The sequence below is a fragment of the Hippopotamus amphibius genome, chromosome 1 (genome assembly GCF_030028045.1).
Source record: "Hippopotamus amphibius kiboko isolate mHipAmp2 chromosome 1, mHipAmp2.hap2, whole genome shotgun sequence".
Lineage (NCBI taxonomy): Eukaryota > Metazoa > Chordata > Mammalia > Artiodactyla > Hippopotamidae > Hippopotamus > Hippopotamus amphibius.
The window spans coordinates 8,855,315-8,875,383 of NC_080186.1; the positions used below are offsets into that span (position 1 = coordinate 8,855,315).

The 20,069-nt window shown below is 49.0% G+C and overlaps 2 protein-coding genes across 7 annotated transcripts in view; one reads left to right on the top strand and one right to left on the bottom strand.

Annotated features, from left to right (window-relative positions):
* Positions 1–5,968, bottom strand: part of MTHFR (methylenetetrahydrofolate reductase) — a 13,492-nt gene extending 7,524 nt beyond the window's left edge. The window contains exons 1-4 of one of the 3 annotated variants that reach the window (XM_057698399.1): positions 5,930–5,968; positions 3,302–3,544; positions 1,895–2,133; positions 927–1,037 (exon numbers count right to left, since the gene is read on the bottom strand). In XM_057698399.1, coding sequence (XP_057554382.1) covers positions 927–1,037; positions 1,895–2,133; positions 3,302–3,534 — 583 coding nt within the window. In that variant the 5' untranslated portion in view covers positions 3,535–3,544; positions 5,930–5,968. Of the gene's footprint in view, positions 1–926; positions 1,038–1,894; positions 2,134–3,301; positions 3,548–3,828; positions 3,939–5,929 lie in introns of those variants that run through there. The other 2 variants (XM_057698388.1, XM_057698377.1) reach the window with 2 other exon arrangements.
* Positions 5,969–6,276: 308 nt separating this feature from the next.
* Positions 6,277–20,069, top strand: part of CLCN6 (chloride voltage-gated channel 6) — a 29,479-nt gene continuing 15,686 nt past the window's right edge. The window contains exons 1-10 of one of the 4 annotated variants that reach the window (XM_057696427.1): positions 6,277–6,401; positions 7,171–7,230; positions 11,685–11,750; positions 12,101–12,166; positions 14,464–14,530; positions 16,328–16,434; positions 17,089–17,215; positions 17,863–17,930; positions 18,944–19,002; positions 19,858–19,990. In XM_057696427.1, the coding sequence (XP_057552410.1) occupies positions 6,315–6,401; positions 7,171–7,230; positions 11,685–11,750; positions 12,101–12,166; positions 14,464–14,530; positions 16,328–16,434; positions 17,089–17,215; positions 17,863–17,930; positions 18,944–19,002; positions 19,858–19,990 (840 nt within the window). In that variant the 5' untranslated portion in view covers positions 6,277–6,314. Of the gene's footprint in view, positions 6,402–6,758; positions 7,058–7,170; positions 7,231–11,684; positions 11,751–12,100; positions 12,167–14,463; positions 14,531–16,327; positions 16,435–17,088; positions 17,216–17,862; positions 17,931–18,943; positions 19,003–19,857; positions 19,991–20,069 lie in introns of those variants that run through there. The other 3 variants (XR_009047670.1, XM_057696429.1, XM_057696436.1) reach the window with 3 other exon arrangements.

The window sequence follows — 20,069 nt, forward strand, 5'->3', positions numbered from 1 at the left end:
GTCCCCACAACAAGTCATTTCCTTGAAGCCACATGGCTTATGTTTTTAAATTCAGATCACTTGGATCTGCTATTCCATAATGCCGCCACGTTTATTTTAATAAGAATGATATGATGTTCCACAAAATATTTGAGAAAAATTGTCATGCTACTCCCTGGACTTCCTGTGTCCCCGGCACACGCTGCCTCAGCACACCCAAGCCCCCGTTTGAGAAGCTGACGGCCCAGACCCCACGAGTGGGGGCAGGAGGGAAGGCCGCGCCATCTGATTCTAGCAGGTGACCCTTGCCTCCGGGCTGTAGCTAGAGAAACTAGTGTTGAGCCCGTTCAATTCTCTCTCCTGAGGATTTGGAACTGACACTGGGACCTGTCAATCAGTTTGGGCGACAGTCAGGAGCAGGCGGCAGGTCACCCGTGTACCACACACATCAGGGACGGGAAAGGCATACGTGTCAGGTCTATGGCACGAAGCACGGAGCAGTAGGAGGGCGAGCTGGGGCTCCGTGGCCCCAGACAGAATGAGGGAGGCCTTGGATTCTGCCTGCCTCCTGGTTTCAGCGCTTAGTGAGGTCTGATGCCATTTCCTGACCTTGTTCTGAGATTGCCTGCCCTCAGAGTCTTAACAAACATACCTCTTTTGTTTACAGAAGGAAGAACAGTGCTGGGAGGCAGGCTAAGAGCAAGAAGAGGCAGAGGAACAAAAATTGAAGGGGTGGTGGCACGCCTGGGAGGGTAGCGGATGACAGAATGATGAGATGACAGACGCTGTTTGATGCACCTCTACACCTCCGTCACCCGGGCGCAGGCAGGCTGGCGGTGCACCGGGCTAGCGGGTCCTGACCTGAATACCGGGGGCGGGGTGACTCTCTGTGCCTCTCCTTCCTTTCCCTCTCCGGACCCACCCACTGGGATACCCCAGCCACTCACCTGCCACACAGACGTCGAAGTAGTCACCAAACTCGCTTCGGATGTGCTTCACCAAGTCTGTGGCGTAGTTGAAGCCTCCTTCCTCCTCTTCCCACTGATCACCTATGGGGTCTGCAGGGTTGGAGGTCACAGTGCTGGGTCTCACCCAACCTCCAGTAGCCTCTCTGTTCCTTCTTCCCACCCCCACACCCAGCACTGTGAGCGCCTAGAAGGCAGAGTCTTCACGTCACTTAAGCTGATGTCTCCGCTTTCTAGTGTAGCGGCCAGTAAACAGTGGGAGGGAAGCCAGCAGCCAACCTGGCAAACGGTCACTGAGCACCGCTTCTGCGGACCCTGTGCTGGCAGTGGCGGACAGCAAACAGCTGTAGCTCTGCGTCCAGCCTACAGCATCAGCGACCCATTCCCTACTCACACCTGGGTGTGTCCACGCAGCCTCACCCAAGCCCACCGCTCGCTCTCCCACTCCCTGGGAACCCTCGCCTCCTGGGAGAATCTTCCACTCGTCCCAAGTGAGAAGTGGTCTTCGGGGTGGGGAGCGTGAGGCCACACGTGCCCACCCCCATCAGGCTCCCGCTTCCCACACCTGTGTGGCCCAATGACAGTGTTTGCCGGAGGCATAACCAGCTATCCTCACTCCTGGACACGGGCCAGAGCTGAACGCTGTGATTGGGCCAAAAGCTGGGTGCAGCCAGGGATCGATTAAGCTGTGTACATCAGGACAGAGGGTTATCAGGCACCGGCCGCAGTCCCGACAGAACTCCTACTGCAAGGTCAAGGGGTCAAGAAGTGGCTCCACCTGCGTGGTGCCCGTGGTCCTCCTGACCCACACTGCCTACTGATGCTACTGGCAGGGATGGGACCTTGAGTGTACTCAGTGCTGGACCTGGAGGAAAGGAAAGGACCGTTCCAGGGACAGAAGAAGTCTTCAGAAAAGCAAGACCCCAGCAAGCAGAGTGCTGGCTCCACACCTCCCCTCAGCGCCAGGATGTTCTTCAGGCCCAGCCGCTTGGCCTTGTGCAGGTGGCCCGTGATCTCTTCCCGGCTCTGGTGGCAGCAAGTCATGTGCAGGATGGTCTCCAAGCCACAGTAGTTCACGGCGGTGCTGGCGATCACCATGGACGAGGTCTCCTTGTCTGAGCCAGGGTCCCCTGCTGGGTGCCAGGTCACATCCACGAAGAGGGGACCACCTGCCCCCATCCGGTCAAACCTGTAGGGAATTTCTTCCTGAAGAGGGGCTATTGGGGGCACACACCCTTCACCACCTTCCCATGGGGTCTGAGACTTAGAGAAGCATCACGTGCAGGTTGGAATCAGACTGACCTGCGTTCATGCCCTGGCTTTGCTACTCACTAGCTGTGTGATCTTGGGAGAGTTACTTAATCTCTCTGAGCCTCGGCTTCCTCAATCCTACAAAGCGGCAGAGGACAGTGCCTACTTCATAATAACACTGAGGATATCGTGACGGATGGCTCCACAGCTCTTAGAACAGTGCTGGGTACACGGTAAACATGCGACCAACGTGCTATTCCTATGATTACTCTTATTGTGGAAATAATACATAACGCCAATGACCCCATGTTGTGTGAGAGCAGCACTTCGGACTTTTCAAAGTGCTTGCACATTTATTATTTCGGGTGAGTTAAGACATTTCGATGGTCAAGGGTTCAGGGAACCCTCAGAGTGGCAAGTAGGGCCTCATTCTGGGGACAAAGAACGTCCGCAGACACAAGTTCCTTTCCTGCTGTCCCCCAGGCCCAGCGCAGCAGCCAAGAGTCCTGCAGAGCACGGCCGCATTTCCAGAACTAGAATCAAGAGCTATACGTGTGCACATGCGCAGTTACAAGCCATAACATGGTGCGTTTAAACATTTGGTGCCTTCAAATTTCACAGCCTTGGGAGCAACACGTGAGAAGTGCAAGTGGTAAAGTGCATAAACTTTAAAAAAGGAACTGCGACTCATAAAGTACTAACGTAATCCAGTTGGCATTTCTAGATTTCAAGGGGCATAATCCAAATTCCTAAGTTGCTGAAAAGGTTCTCCAAGCCACCGTTTTGTAACTTCCTAAACTCTACTCATGATCCAGCCCCAATTCCACCAAAATAAGCGGTCTGAGCAAATCAACATTTTTAACCCATGGAAGAGCGTGTCTAAAAATTCCCCGTGCTTGGAGGGACTTTTACAGACAACAGAGGAAGCTGCGTATCAAAGGATCTACCCTGGCTTTGCTTTTTTCCACCCTCTGTGGCTGTCTTTTTCTGCCAGGTCAAAGTGCAGCCCAGCCTCAGGGCTGACAGTTCATCTTTCCACCCCCCAACCCCCACCCCCTGCCCCCATCCCCCAGGCTGGCCCTACTCCTTATCTTACATCGACTCACCTCGAGATGAGATTGACAGCGCCCTGAGCAGTTCGAGGAGGGAAGAATTCTAGGGAGAACCACTTGTCACCAGATTCCATCCTCCGCTTCATCTTCTCCCTGAGTCTCTCGTGTCGCTCTGGGTCCGGCCCCGGTGTGGAGCACCTTGAACTATCCTTGGAGCTCTCGCTGCCACTGCTGCTGCCCTCACAGCGGGGGCTGGGGCCACCGTTCCCTCTGGGTTCGTTCACCATGGCCGAGCTCCTGCTGCACGGGGTGAGGGCAGGGGGCGTGAGACGGCAGGCAGGCAGCCAAGCCCCGGCGCGGCAGGATCAAGTGAGAGATGCTGCATTTCCACGCAGGAAGAAGGCCGGTGAGGGTCTGGGTGACAATGCCCCCACCCAGTGGCTTCACACGCCACGGTTACGACTGTCTGGGCTGCCGCGCTCCAAGCCTTGCCCTCCGCTGCTGCCTGACGCCTCATACGACAGCCCCCACCCAGCACACAAACATGCGCCTTCGGCCCTTGGATCCTCCGTGACCGCTACCTGATGGAGGGTGGCACTGAGAACCTCCCGCTGCCGGCCTCCGAGGCCCGCATGCGCAGGGAGGAGCAGCAGTGCCCCGCTGGGAGGACCTTGGGTTTTGGACGCTCCATCTCTGCCAGTGTAAACTCAGACCCCAGACCGCTGGAGAAGAAACGAGGAAACTTCCCCAGCGGGTGTGTCTGAATGGGCGGAGCAGTGACAAAGGAAGAACTTAGAGCTGTAGCTGGGGCGGCTAGGGGGCGGGGGCAAGGTTTCCAGGCAAGAGGGAGGGCTGAGGCTCTAGTGGTAGTGGGCGGAGGGGAGAAAGGGGACGCAGGGCTGCAGACTGCGGGTTTGGGTGGAGATGAGGGCAACAGATGTTCAGGGTGACTGGGTCACTCGCCAAACAAGGAACAGCTCGGACATGGAAACATCTCCTGTTACTTGGAACAGTTTGTATGCATGCAGGATGGAAGGGTGAGGGCTCGACAAAGCAACCAGATTTTTCCCAAGTTTGTGCTTCTCCAAAAAGACCATGTCATGGGTTAGAACTTGACATTGGCTGGGTTCCAAAAGTAGCCAAACCCAAGTTCAATAAGGGCATGACTTTATGTCCAACTCAGAACCAACGCTGTCCAGTCTGTGCATGCCTTCCAGGCTGTTCTCCTTACACACACCAGTGAAGTCAGTTCAAGTAATTACAGTGACTGCACAGCCACCACAGCTGAAGCCCTGAACCATGGCAACCACAGGCAGGCCGACAGGGCACACTGCCACTGGGCAGTTTGGTGGGGATAATAAGACAAAAACTAAAACAAAACACTACTCTTGCACAGCACGGTGCAAACCCACAGTAGTGAAAATCCAGTGTGTGCTGACCTGGAACATTAGAGGAACAACCAGGCCAAGTTCATGTCTTTCAGGGAATGCCCATTGCTAAGCCCGTGTTCTTAACCATTTTGGGGTCTAGACTCAAGAAACCGATGAGATCCAATGTTCCTCTCCCCCAAAACACAGACAAGTGCACGTAACACACCCTGGTACAGCCAATGTCAAGGAGTTGAGACCAGACCGTGCTTTCCACTGCTAGGAGTGCCCATTTTGATTCTGACCTAAAATTCCAGTTTCTCCGTAGGGACGAAGATTAGGAGTAAGAAAGGGGAGAGTGTCAAGATCAGCCTAGTCTGGCCTTTCTTCAGAATTCAAGAGAGTGCCTCATGAACTGCTGGAACAAAACCAAGAAGGGGCGGAGGCTGAGCCACCTGCAGAATATCTGCTCTTTCATTTGTTCATTAAGACTTAAGTGCATTCCTACTGTGTGCCAGGCACTAGCCTTCCTTCGACATTTTCCACGTGCTACCACTGAACCCATTTTAAGCTAGGCTCCCATAGCACCTGGGTTGCAACTGTGGGTACACATGTCTGTCTCCCCTCCCTCCTCCCAGTTCCCTGAGACCAGGGCCAGGTGTTCTGCCTATGGTATCCCAGTGCTTGGCACCTGGTAACAGCCAGCACTCACTGAGCGCCTACGGGCCAGGCGCTGCCACTCCATCCTCAAAACAACCCTCTGTCATTTGATGAGCACTTACTTAATCGGTGTCAGGCACCGAGCAGTGGGGAAATACGGAACCCACCACTTCCAGAGGGGTCCAGGTGGGCACCTGTGCGCAGCCCAATGCAGTGGGAGTCTGGCACCGCAGTGCCAGAGGCGCACGGCTCTTCTCCAGGGGCTCGGTAGGGAGCCGGAGAGATGCTTCTGGCGCCCGGTGGCTCGAGGGCCGCGAATCGAGTCACCGGGTCACTGGGTCGCGGACCGGGGCGGAAACGGAGGCCCAAGTCCAGTCCCAGGGCACTGGATCACCACCCCCACCTCAGGGCCGCCTCTGCCCTGCGGTCCCTCCGTCCAGGCCGGGATCCGAAAGTAACTCTCTGCTTCAGGATTGAGGATCGCAAGGGTCGCAGCCAGGCGGGGTGACTCTAGTCCCCCCGAGGGCGTGCGCGCAGAGGGGGCGGGCTGGCCGGCCTCCACTGCTCCCCACTCTGGCAAGCGCCCGCCCCCAGGTAGGTGGCCCCCAAGGCCCTGGTCTCCCCCTCGGCGACCACAAGCCTCGCCGTCACTCACCCTCTGGTCGCGGATGGCTCGGAGCGCGCGCCCGTCGCAGCTGCCTGTCGGCTCCAGAAGAGCCTGCGGAGGGGGCGGGGCTCAGGTGGGGGCGCGACGCGCGTGTCAGGTTGCCAAGGGAGGCGGGACCAGAGGGCGGAAACCACCCGCGCGGACGCCCGGAAGCCCCGCCCCCAACATGGCCGCGCCCAGAAGTCTCGTTGGAAGCCGTCCCTCCACCGTCATGTGACGCGAACCCTCGCCCCACCCGTCTGCAGCCACTCCCCGTCTCCGTCCCCAAGCTCCAGAGGGCCACGTGACACTCCCGGGGCCAGTCACGTGAGGCACGGATCCTGGGTGGGAGGGGGATTGGCAGAGGGGTGCAGAGTGGCAGTAAAGGAGGAAGATGGCGGGGTGCAGGGGGTCCCTGTGCTGCTGCTGCAGGTGGTGCTGCTGCTGCGGCGAGCATGAGACCCGCACCCCAGAGGAGCTGGTGAGGAGCGCGTGGAGCCGGGCTGGGCAGGGGGCGGTTGCTAAGGGACGGCGAGAGGCGTTGCCGGGGGTGGGGCCGGGCAGAGCTGGGCCCGCAGATGGCAGCGGGTGGGGCCTGGGGACCGCAGCCTGGGCTCTCGAAGCGTCTTCCCGGCTTCACGTGCCCAAGTCTGGGGTCTTTTCTCAGAACCCTTCCCTGGAATCTGAGGGAGAATCCAGGCCAACCCCAGTTAGTCTCATCCTTATTTTTTAAAATTTCCATCCGAACGGAGTTTTGAATGAAACGAGCGTTTTCGGAATGAGCCCCTTCTCTGGACTCGGTGCATATCATGCAGCTGGCTTAGTTTCTCCAGCCCTTTCTCACTCTATCCCTCACCCTTTCTGGGTCACTGGTAATCCAGCTTCCCTCTGCAAAGCACCCTGGGAAAACTTGTGTTGTTGTGTCCCCAGAGTTGACAAGTCCCTCCTGATTTCAGACTCGGCATGTTGTCAGACGGAACCTGAATTCTTTCCCTCTTAAGCTGGCAAGTGACATCTTTGAAGTCTGCTGAAGATGAGTGCTTATTTAGAGAATGTATCAATAGGAATGAAGAGCTCAGCTGATGACTGTAGATCCATCTCAAAAGGTTTTTTTTTAGGTCCTGTTCGCATTTGATGGTAATGGCTCCAGATGATTTAGAAACTAGTAGCTGGTTTCAGTAAATGCTTCTGCTTCTTTCCGCTTTTAAGACCATTAAAAAGGCCTTCCTTCTCTGGATCTGTTTTTCTAGACCATCCTTGGAGAAACACAGGAGGAGGAGGATGAGATCCTTCCAAGGAAAGACTATGAGGTAAGATTCTTAGATGCTGACTTGGGTAACAGAAGTAAAGTGAGTGACCTGCTCACTTCAGACCGAAACATTAGGATTCCAACCAGAGATGCTCTTTGACCTTCTCTCCCAGGGAGTGAGTGGGTCATATGTGGAAAGGCGGCTGTTTAAAAAGCCCTTTCCTTACCTCAGCCCCAAAGCAGAATCTGGGGTATGTCTCCAGGCTTTCATAGATCTGTGGCACCTTAAGCTGGATAGAGCGTGTGCTTGCCATTAGACTGTTTGCTTTTACAACTTGTAGAGACCCAGAGTCAAAGCCACTGACAGTATTTGCTCATAACAGGTGTGGGCCAGGAGACCTTGCTTTTCTTCTAAGAGGAGTGAGTTTCCAGATGATTTTTCCCTGCCTAAGCAGCTTCTCTCGGAATTGTCAGTTCTTGGTTGTAGTTCCCGATTTCAAGCATGGGACTCTGAGAGAAAGTGTGTGTGTGTGCGTGTGTGTGTGGTAGGGCCAGTGCTGCTGAAGTGCTTTTTATTATTTAATCTGTTTATGATGACATTCCTATAACTTTCAAAATGACAAAAACAAGCCACGGTTGTGACAGAGGATTTGTAAATGATTTAAAAAAAGAAGCTAGGGAAAAACACATAACCCTGCTCATTAAAAGACGACTATTCACTTTTTTTTTTAAGTAACAGTGAGATTCTGCTAGGTATACTATTTTAACATGTTTTTCCCTCCCAGTTGATAAGAAATTTTGTATCAATAGATACTTTTCTATAATATCTTTTAAAATAGGGGAACAGTATTTCATTGTGTCACAGTTTCTTTAATCTGACTTCCCTATATTATGAGCTGCATGGTTGTAACCATCCTTTCTTGTTCATCCTTAAGTGCTTTCTTAGGATTAATTGCAAGAAGTGGGATTAATTGTGTCTGTGTTTAATGCTTTAAAAAAAATCATGTGGTGGCTTCCCTGATGGTGCAGTGGTTAAGAATCTGCCTGCCAGTGCAGGGGACACGGGTTCGAGCCCTGGTCTGGGAAGATCCCACGTGCCACACAGCAACTAAGTCCGTGCACCACAACCACTAAGCCTGCGCTATAGAGCCTGCGAACCACAACTCACTGAAGCCCGTGCGCCTAGAGCCTGTGCTCCACAACAAGAGAAGCCACCGCAAACGGTCAACAAAGACCCAACATAACCAATAAATAAAGAAATAAATTTATAAAAAAAAAAACCCATGTAGACTTAAAGAAATCAATATTCTGGAGCAATAGCATACCCAGACTAATTTTCTTTCTAATATTTTATCCTACTCTTGCTGTAGAATTTAGTGTAACTATTACCATTTACAGCTTTGCATGGAATTTTTTTTTCACTTTTATTATGGAGAATTTCAAACATAGATGACAATGGGCAGAATAGTACATTGAAACCCCTGTACTCATTACACAGCTTCAACAGTCATCCAGCTCATGTCTAACCTTGTTTCATCTACGCTCCCATCCACTTCCCTCTTCCCATGTTTGGAAGGAAATTCTATACATGCACATCATTTCACCCGTAAACAATTCAATGCACATCTCTAATGGATAAGGACTTTGTTTTTTAGCATAACCCAATACCATTTTCACACCTAAGAAATTCACAATAATTCTTTGATGTCAAATAAGCAGTGTTCAGATTTTCCAGTTGTCTTATAAATGTCGTATGTACTTTTTAATAGTTTCTTTGAATCAGTTTCCAAATGAGGTCCTCACATTGCATTTGTTTGATATATCTTTTAAGTCAAGTAGGTTTAAGATTAAGTAGATTCCACCTTCATCTTTTTTTTCCCTTTGCAATTGACTTGACAAAATAATTTTAGGGTTTTAGAATTTGCCAACTGCACCACAGTGGTATAGTGTAATGTGCTGCTCTGATGCATGTGCTTTTAATCATTCAAAAAGCACTGTGTCCATTCATGTATTGTCTCGTATTTCTTAAATATTTGTGTGCTTGTACACGGTTGAGAGATTTGCAGGAATTAGTATAAGGCAGTCCATATTGTGTTGTCACCTTGCATTCCCTCATTGAGCCTGTGATATCATCTTGACTGTTACTACGACTGACACTGTCTCAGCCTTCTTCCTATTCCTGGGAGCTCACCACGGCGTCTCTGCTCCATTGACCTACTCTTCCCCCGGCTCCTTCATTGCTTTCACTAAATTGCGCTCATATTTGTAATGCATTTCCTTTCAGCTGATTTGCATATTTATGTAAATTTTACGGGCTAATGTTCTTTCATGTGAGTCATTAATATTTCTCAATTAACCATCTCTGTGTATGAGCTTCTTGAGGGTGTTTGCTATGTGAAAGAGCACATTTAGCGAGGCACTTAATCAGAAAAGTCTGCTCAGATATTATTTATGAGGGATCAACTAGAAAACCCTTCTGTTGAAGATCTTTCTAAAATGTGCTCCTTCTTGCACTAGGGAGAGTTCATTGTACATACTTGTCTCTTTCTTTGATAAGCTGGGGGTCTTATAAGATGTTAGAATCCCCGTTTTGACGTCCATTCTCATTATAGGTGGTTTGAATAACGACAACTCCCTATTTGTGGGATGGGGCCATTACCAAGCAGTATTGTTTTCATGCAGGTCACAGAGCCTGTAGTGCCTTTTTGAGTTAGAGAAAGGCACCCCTCAGAGCTGAGGACTTAGAATAAAAGGCCTCCCCCTCTGAGCTATTGCAGTGCCCCAGCTGAAGGCCCATTGAAGGCGCTTTTTGTGTGAGCCCTAAGGCACCCTTCCTGGGTGAATTTGGGCTACATCTCAAGTCCCTATTTGCCCCGTTGCCAGGTGCCAGTTTTTGCTCATAACCATGGGCAGCAGCCCTGCAGGCCACCTCTACAAATTTTATTTTTTAAAAAGTTGTTAGTTCTGCAAACCAAAGAGCAACATATACAACAGAAATAAAAGGAAGTTAGTCATGGCAAAGAAGAAGTAACAATATCAGGTTTTAATAACAGAGCATATAGTTCATTGGTATGTGTTTACCAAGTGTCAAACTATCAGCTAATTTATTTTTTAAAAAAAGAAAAGATTGGTATTCTGGTATTGCAGTTGTTTCTGAATGTCCCTTTTAACAGCTTTATTGAGCCATGCTTCACGTTCTATACAATTTACCCATTTAAAGTGTACAATGCAGTGGTTTTTTAGTATATTCCCAGAGTTGTGCAACCATCCCAGCAGAAGTATTGTTTCCTGATTGGTTTTTTGTTTTGTAATCAGCAAAATAATTTTTTTCCTACTATAGTGTGCATTGTTTGCTGGGAGAATTTTAAGTACTATCCAGGTGTGAATGCCTCCTAAAACACCAGAGATAACCACTGTTAACAGTTTTCCCAGATATTTTGCATTGAATACTGACATACAAATCTTAATTTTATTTAATCAAAATGGGATCATATACATTTTATTTTGCATCTGCCTTAATTAATTTACTTATTTTGCATCTTGCCTATTTTACTTAATTTTTGCACATTTTCCCATCTGTCTTTGTAGACCTGTCAGAATTATTTTATGGCTACACAGTCTTCCACATTTGGGCAGATGATAATTGACTTAATCAGTCACCTGCTGCTACTCCAGGACCCTTTTAAAAAAGGAATTTGGACTTTGGATAGTCACATAAGTGGAATAAACTGTCACGTGTCACATCTGGGTTTGACTCTGAACTCCTGCCTCGGAGTGTGGCCACCGGGCCAGCGTGGAGTTTGTTCACTAGCTGACGTGTAGGTAGCAGTACGTTACAGGGAGAGAACACACAGAAGACTGTTTTCCTTTGGTACCAGACTGCTGCTTCTCGTGCAAGACAGAAATAAAAATTATTTCCTACGAAGTGTTTTGTGAAATGTGTCTGGCACACCTGCAGATTGCTCGCAAAACAGCTGTGTTCTCTGAAGTTTAAGGAACTGTTTTAGGAGGTGGGCTGAATCTGTGCCACTTCCTAACATAAACTGGAAGTTTTTTTTAAAACAATCTCCGCGTTGGTCTCGTGACTAACCTCTTTTGCACAGACGCTAACTGCAGAAGATACTTAAAATTAGACTTTCTAAATTACTTGGTTCTGGTTAATTGAAGTGTTTTTTCATCTGATGGAGTAAGTTGGGTAACACTAGTGATAGTTCAAGTCTTTTAATGTTTGGCAGTAACAGAACACTTAAAATATGTAGTTTAAAACTTCCTAAAGCATGAACTATGCACCTAAAGCGGTGCTGCTGAAAGGTCCATGTACATAAAGAACAGATTTTGATACTGCAGGCCTGAGGGGGTCTGAGGCGCTGCATTTCTAACAAGGTCCTCCTGGGTGCTGCTCTGCCCATCTGTCCTTTAGTGGCAGGAACCGGGAGTTTTATCCCTTCCCGGGTTTCGGTAATTCTTCTTATCTGCTTTTGATTTTTTCTTTCCCCTCACACGGCCCTCTTTCAGAGTTTGGATTATGATCGCTGTATCAATGACCCTTACCTGGAAGTTCTGGAGACCATGGATAATAAGGTGAGTCTCTTGTTGATCTCTTGCGATCAGGTCTTAGGACAGCTGCTTTTTCTGTTCTAAGTACTCAAGTAAATTTCTTCACCCGTTGGCCTCTTAACCCTTTTCATGAGATAGTTGCTTCTATTCCTTAGTCTTTCAACGTGCCAACCAGAGTGCGCACTGTCAGTGCACCTGGCCCCGCCCTTAGCGTTCTTCATTCTTGCATTGCAAAGCACCTGGCACTCCAGACATCATCCCAGTGCTTGCTGTCCACGTGGAATTTGGTCTAAAACTTGTTGGCTGAGTTGTATTCCCTCCCTGCTGTCATCATAAGCCGGCAATAAACAGTCATTCTTTTCCTTTGTGAACAGAAAGGTCGCAGGTATGAGGCGGTGAAGTGGATGATGGTGTTTGCCATTGGAGTCTGCACCGGGCTGGTGAGCAGGCGGGGTGTGGGGAGGTGACGGGCCAAGGGACGGAGGGGGTCAGAGGGCAGGCTCCGGCCGGCGAATAAGTCGTTCGTCTTTATAACAGAGACTGCTCCCCCTTTTTTAAAAATAGTAATCCTGAGACCTTTTCATATTTCCCTTACCATGCAACTCTGATGCCCTTTAAAGCACTCGTAGGCTTGGTCAAGACCTTTCCTTTATCGTGTTGTCCCATCAGGTAGACAGCAGAGTGGGGAGAGTGCTTAGTAGATGTGGAGGTCACTCTGTAGGGAGAAAGCAAAGTAATGGTAATGAAACTGTGACCATTATGCCCTTTCCTCTAGCACAGCGTGCCAGGAAACAGACACCGTAGGTCTCTGTGCATTCATTACGCGGTCCCTCTTCCCTGCACGTTGCTCGTTTTATCTAGAAAGTAGAGCCGGCAGTTGCGGGTAGAGGAATATGCCTGGATGCACAGGGTTCTGGGTCAGCACGTTCACAGGTGAGTCACAGACAGGAAGAGATGATAAAACATTGCCAGAGATTGTAGCAGCGAAAGTCTGGAACCATAACTGCTGACTCACCGTGCTTACACCGGCAGAAGAGAAGCTGGGAAAGTTAGCAGGCAGCCAAAATGATACGTCACATCTGATTTTCTATTAACACAGTGATAGAAAAGGGGATTGTCTTCGTCCATGGAGACTGCTATAACACAAGACCGTGGACTGGGTGACGTAAACAGCAGACATTTATTTCTCTGAGTTCCGGAGTCTGGGACGTCCAAGAGCAAGGCGCCAACAGATTTAGTGTCTGGTGAGGGCCCAGTTCCTGGTTCACAGATGGCTGTCTTTACACTGCGTCCTCACATGGCAAGAGGGGCCAGGGAGCTCTCTGGGACTTCTTTTATAAGGACGCTAACCCTGTTCATGACCTAATTACCTACAAAGGCCCCACCTCCTAATACCATCACATTGGGGGTTAGAATTTCAACGTGAATTTGGTGGCAAGGTGGGGAACCACAAACATTAGTCCATAACAGAGTTTATATATATTCTTTAGCAGTAGCCTGTGTATCTAGAATTAACCACAAGTCTCACACTTAATTCTACATGATGTACCCGTTAAATATAAACACATTTAAACATAACATAGCCATGAGGGCTGACCACAATTTTTATTTTCAAGTTTTTACTGTAGTAAATTCAGAGGTCAAGCAACATCTTACTAGTTAAGATTAATGGCATTCAGGAGGCCTCTTTGGTAACATTCTGATAGATACCATTTTGGGGACAACTCGTGTTGATTTAATTGCTGTATTGACATTTCAGAGTGTCTGTTTTGCTATATATGTTCCTGGTTGCAGGTTTCCCTGTAATAAGCATAGTCACTAGTCATCTAGTTGGTAGTCTTTCTGCTACTTTCATATCACACGCCTTTGAATTGCATGTATCAGTCCTAGCAGCTTTACTGAACACCATCATGTTCTAGGAAAGCAGACCTGCCTTAATAATGTAGCAACCATCTCCTCTTGCTACTGGCTCTCCTCTCCTTTGATCTATCACCATTTATTGTTTCAGTATTTAAAAGCCTCGGGCATTGGCTTGAGGGAAGGCCAGGGTTAGAGGCGAAGCCTGTGATCCTGAATCCATAACATCAGACGTCTTCCCAGTTCTCCTATAACATCAGACGTCTTCCCAGTTCTCCTAAGTCTTGAGCGTGGACCTCAGAGGGTCGAACAGGAGTGGTTTTCTCTTATTCACCAGGCTAACCATTGGCTATAAGGTGGTTATAAGTCAAAATTGTGACTTATAAAATGTGAACTAGTAATAACAGACATGCAAAAGCCATATACTGTACCTAAGTAAATGTTACCTTTCTAAGTATATCCTTAGCTATCCTATGCTTATCCCGCTAAACATCAGTGAACATGTGTTTGGAATTCTTTTGAAACGTCCTTTGGAAAGAGTGGAGCAGGTCCTCACACATCTCTGTACCATTCCTCTCTGAGCACCAGTTGTCCTCCTTGGTCTCAGGTCTTTTTTGCCATCTTTCCCCTCTGTTTTAACTCTCCTCCTGACAACTTAGCTACACCCCCTTCTTTCGTCCTTGAAGGGGCCAGGGCCCAAGCTCCGGCAGGGACTTCCTGTAGCCAGAGTGACTACAGAAAGCCTGTTCATGCGTGGCCTGTTGGTAACACGGGTGGGAGTGACCAGCGAGAACAGACAGTGGGAGGAGGGGGCGGTGCTTCAAGGGGAGCGCCTGTGACAGCAGGGACACCTGGGTGATGGCTCACATGCTTTTCACAGGTGGGTCTCTTCGTGGACTTCTTTGCACGGCTCTTCACCCAGGTCAAGTTCGGAGTGGTGCAGGCGTGTATCCTTTTCACGGGTCTTGGTATTCCCGGATGTGAGTGGTTGTTGACTCTGCTGTCTTGTCTGGAAACGAGTTTAACAACAGACGTGATCTTTGAAGAGCTATTTATTAGCCACATAGGTTAAGGTTTTTCATTATCATCGAAGGACACAAGAGGAAGACCTTAATAAATAGATGCTCATATTCATGGTTAGTAAGACACGAAGCGCAGATGCCTATTTACCCTAATCAGTCTATGAATTCATTGTGGTTCCAATGAAAATTCCAATAGAATTATTGATGGAACTCAAAAATTCTCTTCCTACATCTGTGTGGAATAGTAAAGAGCCCAAAGTAGCTGAGACAGTTTTGGACAACAATCAGGGGACTAGCTGTACTAGATGTCAGGACATATAATTTAAGATATAGTCATTGAAACAGTGTCATGTTGGTGCAGGAATACCCAATCAGACTAGTGAAAAATAATAGGCAGAAACTGGCCCATACACATACAGAAATGCGGTGGATGGCAGAGTTAGTGCTGTAAATCAGTGTGGAAGGATGGATTAGTTAATGAAAGATGCTGGGACATTGGTTATCCATCTGGAAAAATACAAAATTAGATTCTTACTTTGTACTGTAAATTAATTCCAGATGGATCGAAGATGTAAGTTGTCAAAACAAAACCTGAAGAGACTATGTAGTGTCAAGAGTAGGGAGTAATGTCTAAGGACTCCAGAAGGCACAGAGTGAGAGGGAAAATATCAATAAACTTGACCACATCACAGCAAACATTCTGTTTATACACACACAAATCCCAAACAGCAGCAATAAAACACCGTAAACAAACTGAAAGACAAGTTTATGGCCTAGGAGAGGTTATTCCCATGCGTTTAAGAGACAAATAATTAGTATCCCGAATAGAGGGAGGACTGCAATTCAATAAGAAAAAAGCCCAAACAGCCTAATAGGAAAACAAGCAAAGGATGTGAACAGGCAGTTCTCAGAAGAGGAAAATTAGCTGATAAATAAACCTGTGGAAAAGTGCTCACCTCACCACCAGCAGGGAAATGAAAATTAAACACATAGGAAGGTGCACCTTCCTGACTCCTGAGTTTCTGCCCTAGATGTGGCCCTCGGACATGCACAGAGATGCTCATTGCAGCTCTGTGATTGCAGAACATTGAAATCACACCAGACGGGAGAGTGGGAAAATTGATGTTCACGTGATTCAATTTGACGCAGAAGTTAAAATAAAGGAACCAGAGCTTTTATGTCAACATGGCTAATTCTCAGAAAGCGTTGAGGGAGAGAAAAAAGGCAACTGTAGAATGCATCAAGTGCAATGCCAGTGTTTTAATTTTAGAAGCACCTAGAACAGTGTGGATGCACATGGAAACATACAGGGGAGGATGCACAAGAGTTTCAGGTTAGTGGTCTCTTCCAGGAGAGAGGGAGGGAAACAAAGAGTTTTATTGTTGTCATTGTTGTTTTTAATGGTATCTAATGTTTTCAAAAACATTTTCAAAAAACACCTGGGGAAAACGTGGCGTAACACTGAGATTTGTTAAGCCATCGGCTGTGGGGGTACAGGTATGTGTACCTTGCCGCTTGTAATGTTTGAAGTACTTCTTGATTTAAAAATGGTTTCTAATGTAGGAGACAGGCAGTTGTTATTTTTTAAGCTTATATGCGCAGAACAGGAAGATGTGCAGTTAGCAGCCACAGTGCTTCAGAAGAGGAGAAGCTGCCTCATTTCAAGTGATGGCAGGACCGCCCCGACAGGCGGACACGTTTTCCTTAACCCCTTGTTTGTAGCTGTGGAGGAGTGCAGCCAGAAAGGCTGCCTCGCCCTGTCCCTGCTTGAACTCTTGGGTTTCAACTTGACCTTTGTCTTCTTCGCGAGCCTTCTTGTCCTAATTGAGGTGAGGTGGTGGGGGTGTTGCCTTCTTGCTCACAAGGTTTTGCACTCAGTTTCTCTGTCTCCGTTTCCGAAATGTCAAGAAACTGATTTAGACTTTGAATATAGATTCCTGTAGAAGATGTGGTCTCTCTTTCACTTAGAGATGTTTCTGAAAGTGGTTTCAGCCTCTGGTGAGGTTAAAGAGGAACAATCCGGACTAGGAGGTTGGTTCTCAACCTTAGAAGCACATTAAAGACACCTGGGGAACTATAAAAATGACTTTAACTTTAAAATATTTCAAAGTTAAGTACTTTACATTTTTAAAAACTTTAAAATAACTTTAGAAGTGACCAATACCCAGCTTAGATGAATGAGGTGAGAGTCTGCCTAAGTGTAAGCTGCCATTGATTGTTGAACCCCACCCCTGCCCCGCCCCCCAGGTGTTGCTTAATCACCCGGAACTTGTTAGAAATGCATCAGACCTGCTGAGTCAGGAACCTGGGATGGGATGGGATGGGATGGGATGGGATGGGATGGGATGGGATGGGGTGGGGTGGGGGGGGCGGGGAGGGAGTCGGGGCGTCTGCTTTCACAGGCCCACCAGGCCATGCTGTCCAGGGTGAACCATAGACCCAGTGGAGTCTGAGTTTCTGGCTGTGCCTCCTCTCCCCATCAGCCAGTGGCAGCAGGTTCGGGGATACCTGAGATCAAATGCTACCTGAATGGTGTGAAGGTGCCTGGAATCGTGCGTCTCCGGACCCTGCTCTGCAAAGTCTTTGGAGTGCTGTTCAGTGTGGCTGGAGGTAAGGAGGGTCTTTCTGACTTTCATCCTTCAAGCGTTCAAGGGGCAAAGACAAGAAGTCTTATGTGTGTACATTAAGTAGATGCAGATTTGAAGGCCCCTCCCACAGACAGGTCTCTGCACTTTTTGTCCATGGGTTGTTTTTTAAATGCAGACGCTGTTAGTAAGTTACCATTCAGAGATATCTGACCAGCACACTTGAGTTTTGAAGTAGAGCGACTGTCTAGTTGGTTTGTGGAGTTGGCTTTTCGCAAAGTCAGCAAGCTTTTTGTGCCAGATAGTAAATGTTTTAGACTTTTTAGCCCAAGAGGTAAAAAAAGGAGCTATTATATAGGTGCTTAAACTTACATAACCACTTAAAATGTATCCATGTAAGAATGTAAAAACCATTCTGAGCTCTCTCAGGCTGTACAAAAACCAGCAGCAAGCCTGTCTTGTCCCACAGGCTATGGTTTGCTGAGCCCTGATTTAGAATTTCAAGATTATTTTCTCCTAGTTGATGGGAATTTGACTCACTCTTTCTCTTACAAAGTCTTGTGATCGACTCTGTTTTATAGTTGTCAAGAGAAAGCTCTCTGTAACAAAGGTCTCCTGACCCAGAACTGTTCTGTGCTCACTGATGGTCTCCTCTGTTTGCACCTGTTCCAGGGCTCTTTGTGGGGAAGGAAGGCCCCATGATCCACAGTGGAGCGGTGGTGGGGGCTGGCCTCCCGCAGGTGAGGGTTGATGGGCTGTGGGGGTGGGTTGCCCCTCAGAGTGTGCCTCCTGGGCAGGGGCATGTCCGTGGTTGAAATTGGAAAAATCCATTGGGAGCACCCTGTCATGGCTTTGGCATCTGATGTCACTTTAGGTTGATGAGAAAACTGTGTGATCTGTCTCCCAGGAGAGCAGGTAGCTGGTACCTCCAGGCTGTAACAAGGCCCTGCTGAGTCCTAGGAGCAGAAATGGGACAGAGAGAAAGTCTGTTCAAATGAAGGTCACCTGGTGCTCCCACAGTCATTGTCGAGCACCTGCACGCAGCATGGCTTGTGGAGCATCTCAGGAGAAGCTGGAAGCCTTGGCTGAGATGGTTTCAGGCGCAGGTCTGTGCTGATTCCATTGGAAGCAGCAAGCAGTAACAGCTGCTGTTCGTTAGGTGCTGTCCGGGCCAGGCTGTCACATACCAACTCGTTTCTTCTTTAAAGTCACCTCAGGGGTTCCGTTGTCCTCACCATCGTCCTTCTCAAATGAGGAGCTGCGGCTTAGGGAGGCACAGGAGCTCGCTCAGGACTCCCAGGCTCCCTTTCTCACAGGCTGGCCCACATGGACGTCTCAGTTCCTTGTGAACTGTCACTCACAGACGTGTACGTCTCATGTTCTAAGGGGAGGGAGTTGCTGTGTGGCGGCCTGAGATTTTGTTGAGTGAATTGAAAGTTGGCCCCCTTGGCCCTTCCTTAGGGACTGCCCCGTGACCGCAGCAGCTTTCAGTTCCGCCCAACCCTTCGCCCATCTGTTTCCCCTTTTCCTTTCGGACTTGCTGACTGTATACAAAATGCAGTTTCTCAAGAGCCTAGAAATTTGGGGGCAGGAAAAGAAGTTCCTCCCCAAAGTCACCTCTCTTTTCCTGTCTGCTGTCCTGGACTCTCCTCCTCACAGCCCCTGCCAAGGTGCGCTCAGGCTATGGGGACTCCCTGGCGCTGTGGATTCCTGCAGCTTCAGCCTGTCTTGACTTTGTTTTCTCTTGTTCTAGTTTCAGAGCATCTCCTTACGGAAGATCCAGTTTAACTTCCCCTATTTCCGAAGTGACAGGTATGGAAAGGTTCAGAATTGTTTGTTTGTTTTTAAATAGCTGTTCATTTACTGCCACGGAGACCCTACACTTGCTCTAGTCCGGCTCGCAGACTCCCCTGCTGGGCAGGCTACATGCAAAACCTGACCATCAGGAAGGAGGTGGGCTTTGAATTATTCTTCGGAAAGTTAGGAGCACAAGGGCCAAGCAGGCGTCATGGCTTCCGTTTTGTCTTAACATGTCATAAGCATCTCAGACAACGAACAACATGGTCCAAGATCAGAAATACGACCAAGAAAGTCCACAGGCATATTATCAAGAGTGGAGTTTATTTACTTGGTCAGCTGCCTCTCGGGGTTGGACGGTCTCTCCCGGGTACTCTTTGCCCTGTGCAATTTGCGTGTGTCACTGATCTGCATGCCTGGCAAGGCCCTTGCAGTCACGGGCCCAGGGTCTGGGTTGTGATCCACCTTCTCCCCTCGGCGTTCCTGCCGGTCACTGTCATCTGCCTCTCTGCACACAGCCACACTTGTACGTTCTCCCTGGTGCCGAGCTTTCCAGAAGGAAGGTCAGGTAAGCCAGTGGCTCAGCGGTGGTGCTGGAAGCCTTCGAGCTGCCTCCTGAGAGTCCGTGTTCAGAGTCAACCGACATCAGGGAGCCTCTCCACCCGGCGGAGCTCCGCCTGGGGAGAGCGTTTGGCTTGTGGGTGAACTGTGTTCGCCGCCGAGTCTGCCTCCCCAGAGACTTGCCATTCACGAGCCCTGAGTGTTCACGGGTCTCGAGGTATTAAAATGTCGGTGCGTAAAGAAGTGAAAAGCTGCCTTTTGCAGCCCGAGGGCTGCCTCTCATAAACCCTCTCTCTCTTCTCTCCTCAGAGATAAGCGGGACTTTGTGTCAGCTGGGGCAGCCGCCGGAGTCGCCGCGGCTTTTGGGGCCCCCATTGGGGGTACCTTGTTCAGTCTGGAGGAGGGCTCGTCCTTCTGGAACCAGGGACTCACGTGGAAAGTGGTGAGGAGGACCTTCCCCTGAACTTAGCCACACACCCTCCCCCCGCCCCAGATTCAATCTGGACATCTCTTAACTCTTT